Source organism: Monosiga brevicollis, genomic scaffold, assembly GCF_000002865.3.
Source record: "Monosiga brevicollis MX1 MONBRscaffold_3 genomic scaffold, whole genome shotgun sequence".
In the NCBI taxonomy this organism is placed as follows: domain Eukaryota; class Choanoflagellata; order Craspedida; family Salpingoecidae; genus Monosiga; species Monosiga brevicollis.
In genome coordinates, this window is record NW_001865040.1 from 2,250,862 (window position 1) to 2,256,861 (window position 6,000).

General features: G+C 54.8%; 1 protein-coding gene across 1 annotated transcript; it reads right to left on the reverse strand.

The window, feature by feature from the left end:
- Positions 1-886: 886 nt before the first annotated feature.
- On the reverse strand, positions 887-2,044 carry MONBRDRAFT_2432 (uncharacterized protein; the record flags this gene model as incomplete). The annotated part of the gene is made up of 4 exons (XM_001743470.1): positions 887-1,070; positions 1,161-1,235; positions 1,356-1,460; positions 1,620-2,044. Coding segments are annotated over 4 exons (789 nt in total), but the record flags the coding sequence as incomplete, so codon positions are not given.
- Between the last annotated feature and the right edge of the window lie 3,956 nt (positions 2,045-6,000).

Sequence of the window (6,000 nt, forward strand, 5' to 3'; positions counted from 1 at the left end):
GTTTTTTCAACAGGAGACGAAAAGAGGCGCAGTGCGCGTTTTTAGTTATGATCGCCTTCCCTATTTAGCCTAGCTCTGACAGAACCCCATCCTCCAACCCCCGACCCCAACCCCTCTTGTTTTTACCGGTCTCCAAGGGACTTGTGGCGAACTTGATTGATGTGTGTGTATTCCTATCGGTCTATCCACACCAACTTGATGAAGCTCTCAGATGTGGATCTCTCAGCTGGATTTTATTCTCCATAATGCTGTTTTGGTTTTTCGATTTAGCTTCATTCTGTGGCACGTCAATCACACAAGTTGTTGATCGTTTCTATGGTTTGCGTGTCAACTTGACGCGTCAGCTTGCATTCAAGTGATGGAAAAAAAAAAGGAACCCCCAATCAGGCCAGCTCAAGAACAATAGTCAATTATCATGGCACAATCAATGGAAATAAGATGGTATCGAACAGCTCATATTGCTAGCTTACAACTCATCAACACACAGGTCAAACCAGATATCCCGAGCAGACAGCTTTCGGTTTGCGAGCTCAGCCTACAACACAGTAAACCGCTCATAAAGCATGTCATCGTGGCCAGGTGTTCCTCGCCGCGCTTGCCACTCTGACAGCCGATTTGCTTGAGTCAACGGATTTGCAGCAAAACTTTGGTACGGCTCGACCCGCAGAATTGTGTCTCGCGTGGTACGGGTGGCATCGGCTGACGCTTCGGTGCCTTCACTCGGCTTGCCTGAGTTGGGCAATGAGTTGAGGTTTCGGCTCGGCTCGGTTAATGCCTCGAAACTCAGCCCAAGGTTGTTCTGGTCCTTTTCGCCATCAATGTATCGGACAGGGTCGAGCGAGATCTGCTCTGCGTTTACGAGACGCTGTACCTCGCGCAAGCGCACGTACAGCTCGCTGAAGGAAGGGCGTTCGTGTCGCTCAAGCCAGCATGAACGCATGATATCGTAGACCACCAACGGGCACGTAGGCGGTCGCTCGAGGCGATACCCGGCAGACACAGCAATCAGAACGGCAGGATTGCTCATGGAAGCGTACGGCAAGGATGCCGCATTCATGGCCATCTCATACCTATCCACAGCACACGGTCAGGGAAGGACAGGTGCACCTTTGATTCGTTCGATCAGAGTCAGAAGTCACAGGAACCAAGGCGTTACGTACATCAGAACACCAAAGGACCAGACATCAGAAGCTGTGGAGTAGACTTGATCCTTCAACACCTCTGGAGCAGCCCAGCTACGCCACATCCAAGAGCACGTCGACGAGATGTGAGTCAAACGGATGGAATAAACTGAAGCAGCATGCTTGATAAAACCAATGCATAAAAGAAGCCCAAAAACAGATTCAGGAACCAACCGCACAGGCACAAGACGGTTGCCTTTGGTCATGTAGTAACGACGATCTTTGGACATGCCGAAATCGGCAATTTTGCAATGCATGTCCTCGGTCACAAGCACATTGCTATGAGACGGGCAACGCGTCGGAGTGAGTTGAAGCGAACGCGGAGAAAGACTGCAACAACCACATCTACAGACGAGCGAGAACAGAAACGAAGAAGGGAAAGGGGCAAGGCACAGACGATGCAAGAAGAGGCGGCAGCGAGTAAGACCGAGTACGAACCGCGCGGCCAAATCACGATGTAGGCCACCAGCCAATGCAACTGTGCTCATGCCGTCGGCAACCTCGGCCGCCATGCGAAGTTTGACGACCCAAGAGAGCTCTTGGTCCTTGAAGAAGTAGCTGCGCAGGCACTCGTCGAGCGCGCCCTTTTCGCAGAGCTCCATGACCATCAGCAATGGGCGACCAAGGGTGACCACACCGAGAAGACTCACGATGCGTGGCTCGTTGGCAAATTGCGCCAGCATGGTAGCCTCATGATAAAACTCCTCCAAGACGGTGTTGTCGAGTCCCTCGTTTCGGAGCGTTTTCACGGCCACGCGAACGCGCTGGTTGGTGGAGGGCATGCGTAGTACACCCTCGTGAACCGATCCAAAAGCACCGCTGCCCACCTCCTCGCCCAGAACGATGCGATGGCGAGGAAGTTCGTCTGGCACGACAAGACCCTTGAGCGGTGTTAGGCTCTCCAAATGAGAGAGCTCATCTTTGAAGTCATGGGCCTCGTAGTCGCCCTTGTTTCGGCGGCGCACCAGAAGCAACATCACAACCAGGAGAGCTAACAAAAGCGCAATGCCTAAAGCAATGCCCAAAATGCCCCCTAAAGATATGCCTTTGCTCTCGTTCAAAATGGCACCCACTGCGGCTGGGTCCACGGTGGTAGTCGGGAAGCTGGGTCCGACACAGCTGAAGGAACCGAGTGATTTCCACAATGTCATGTTCAAGTCCACCGTCTCGTCATTGATAAGACCCAGGATGCGCACGGATGCATCAATGTTCGGTACTTGGATCTGCGCAGACACGTGCACGTTATGCTTCTCGTCAAAGCTGAGTTGAGAATAAGCAATGCCATCGATCGTCTTGTTGATGAGGAAGTCACTAACACCCTCGACGAGTGCGATCCGGGTCGCCGTCACGTTGGCGCCAAACTGATATGTGTGCAGCCGTTGAACGGCAGCGTAGGATATGACATTGACGGCGTCTGCGAATCCCACAGTGTATGGCCGTGCCGTCGTCACGTCCACAAACGCTTGATGGCCCGTGGTGGAGAAGTAATTTAGATAATCCTTGGAGACCTGCGTTGTGAAGGCGGGTGGTGTCACCTTGATCATGACCACCTTATTCAAGCTTGCCTGCAGGATCTGGGGCGAGTAGGTGGTGGGAATGGCGGCAAAGCTGCTAAAGACCCAGAGAAAGTTCTCCTCAAACATACCCATGACGCGGGCCACCTCCAACAGGATGTTCGCCTGCGCTGCCAACCTACACAAGGCAAAACACCACCAGTCAACGTCATGCAAGCGGATTGAAGAGCCGTGAAGGTGGGCCATTGGACGGGACAGAAGAGCAAGCTAGCTACTCACATCATAACAACAATGACGCCAGAACCCGCACGCCAAACATCCTCAAGCATGGCGCGCATGCCTGCGGTGGAAGCGGAGTTGTTAAAGTAAAAGGCCTCGGTGGCAATGCCGATCCGTTGGGATTCGGCTTGAAAGGCTGCTCCAGCTTCGACGTTGGCCAAGAAGCTGGGGTCGACAATCATCGAAGCGCAATCAAACTGGGTTGCCTGGAGCCAGCGTGCCACTGAGGTCCCATAAAAGGGGGATGATGGATTGAGACGGAAGAAGGAAGCGTAAATGTCGGTGTTGGAGAGACTGGCCACGGTAGCACCAGGAGAGACAGTGAGCATGTTGGCTGGAGCAGTGATGTTGGCAAGCTGGACCGTGCATTCGGAAATGACTCCGCCTGCTAAAGCGTGAAAGACGTTGCCATCTACCACTTCACGAGCAACGCCTGAGCAGGAGGTGGAATAGGTATCGCGCAGAGATCCCAGCAGGCGTAGTTGAGGGCGATGCTCGGTGAAAAACTCAAGCGCAGCGATTGCAAAGGCTTCAGCAGCCGCGACGCCTGGTTGGACGGCTGGATTTTGCCTGTGACGCAAGCAAAAGGCCCGCCAGCGAGGGCAGTGTCATGGGTGAGCATTTGCATCGGTGAGAAGACGAACCTGGGCAACGATACGCACCGGCCAAAGGCAAAAATAATGTTAATGTCCACAGGGATGAGGGGGACAGGATAGAGGGAAGCCGAGTTGTTCAACATGAGCCATGGTCGCCATGTGCGGGCACCAGTTGGTGAATACAGTATCTGTTCGCCGTCAGACTAAAAAACAAGGGGGGGGGGGGAGGACATGACCGACGCGACTATGAGAACGACCAAAGTAACCGCCAAGAGGCTAAGCTCCCAGAACTAGCGAGGTAGGCAACATACGTTTATCAGCATGATGAGTTTGGGACCCGTCCAGATGGGCGGACGCTGGCCAAAAAAGTGGGGAGTCTCGGCCTCGCTTTCAATGGGAGAGTCCCATCGACGCCCGGGTCGATTGGAGTAGCGCACAAGGGCTTCCACAAAAGGCGCCATGCTGGCGGTGAGGTGGGAATTGCTGTGACAAGTGACCAACTGAGCAATGCGGCCCGAGTAGAGGATGGCGTCGATAATTAGGGCGCTGCGCGAGGTGTAGGGCTGCCATGTCAGAGCTGCCAAGGATGTGCAGCATACGGATGAGACGAGCGGTGGTGGGCAAAAGATAGCATGGCCACAAGATATACATGTGGCTACGAGGGCCGAGGAGCGTGATTAACACTGTGGAAAACGTACGGGCAATGTCGGCCGTGTCTGCTATTGTATCCAAAGCGGATTGGACGCTGTCACTGCCTGGGAAGGTGCCAAATGAGATCACGTTGGCCTCAAAAAAGGCCTGATGGTGTTGTGCCGGTTGCAGGCGCCCAATGGATACGTGGTGAGGCGATGGTAGGACTCTGCAACGGTTCTGATTCAGACGAGGAAGCTTTCTTAAAAAAAAAACGCACAGAAGCTTTGCTGGCATTTGGGTGGTCGAACGCCAGGAGAGACTCGCAGATAATGGGCACTGAGATGGGGCTCAAGTCGGATGGAAACACAAAGACGTGGCTAAAGGGTGGATCAGACGGAAAAAGGGTCAGGCAAGCTCGCGGTCACTTGGGGTACCAGGGTCGTGGGTAGTGCGGAAGTTAGGCTTCATGGAGCGGGCTGAGCGCACCCTTGTTCGAGATGGCCAGCGTTGTAGAGGTTCAAAATTTGCTGGACTAGTTCGTTAGCCTCATCGGCAAGAACGAGCCAGATGAAGCGGGAGTTGAAGCCAGAGCTGAGGCATTGTGTACCCAGGTTGAAGCCACGAGCAAACACTTCAATCTATGAGCACAACAAGCATGGCAAGTTGCACATGAGAGCTTGGCTGTTCCAGATGATCAAGATCACTGAGGCCAATCTCCTCCTGAGCATGATCATTGGCTGGGGGTCACGAAGGAGGCGAAACAGGCCAGGACAGAAAAAAGGGTGAGGGTGGGCCCACCTCGTGTTCAGCCGCAGCGCTCTGTAAGCTGACTTGCTCTTCCGAGGTAAGGTCGATCCAGCTGCAGCGCTCGGTGAGGAGCTTGACGGTGGTCCAGCCCAGGGTTTTGAGAAAGGACATGAGGGCACTGGTCGCTGTGTCTTTGTGGAGACCTAGATTCTGGATGATGGTGGCTCGTTGAGCTAGCGGGGTGGCAGTGGCCACGCCCTCGATCAGGGGGTGCATGGGGAGATAAAGAGCTCCAGTGAGATTGACGGGTTGCTGGACGTTGGACCAGCGCATGTCAATGACAATGTCGACGGAAGGGTCATTCGGTGCGGCCAGCCTGAGGAGGCCGCCCGGAGAGCCGCATGTTGTGCTGGGCAAGAAGGCTTGGTTGGCAAAGGCAGTGACGGCTTGGATGAGGGCAGAGCTGTTCCGGTCATTATCTTCAAGCACCCGAACTTGAAGAGGCACTGCGGCTTCCGACAGATACGGGAGGAAGATGGCGAGAAGAAGGAGCAGTCGCCGAGGTTGAATGGCAAGTGCAGGTCGCTGCGCGCGTTGGGGAGGGGCCCCAAGGAGATGAGCAGCCATGATTGCCAGCAAGAGGTGGCGGGCAAACTGGCACCGGGCTCAACAGGACGCTTGTGGTCAAAGGGCGACGCCTGGCGGTGGTACGAGGGAATGACCCGGCGCTCGGGGCGATCCGGAGTTGGCAAACGGCACCAGCTACTGTCGGTCGCGCTTGCCAACACCAAGCAAGTGACAAGCAAAGAACAGGATAGACTGCATCAAATGCTATTCATAATGCTTGCCCAGTTGCACCGAGCCTGGCCCGAGGCGGGGAAGGGTCACGGAGATGGGTCACGCGAGGGAGCCCCAAACGAGAAGGGCAAGGACAAATGGCGTCGAGTGCTGCAAAGCCCGTACGGAAACACAACACAGCCTCGTCTTGGTCTCTGCCGACAACGGCCGCTGTCATCCCATGCCACCTGGCCTCACGTTCATGCGCGACCG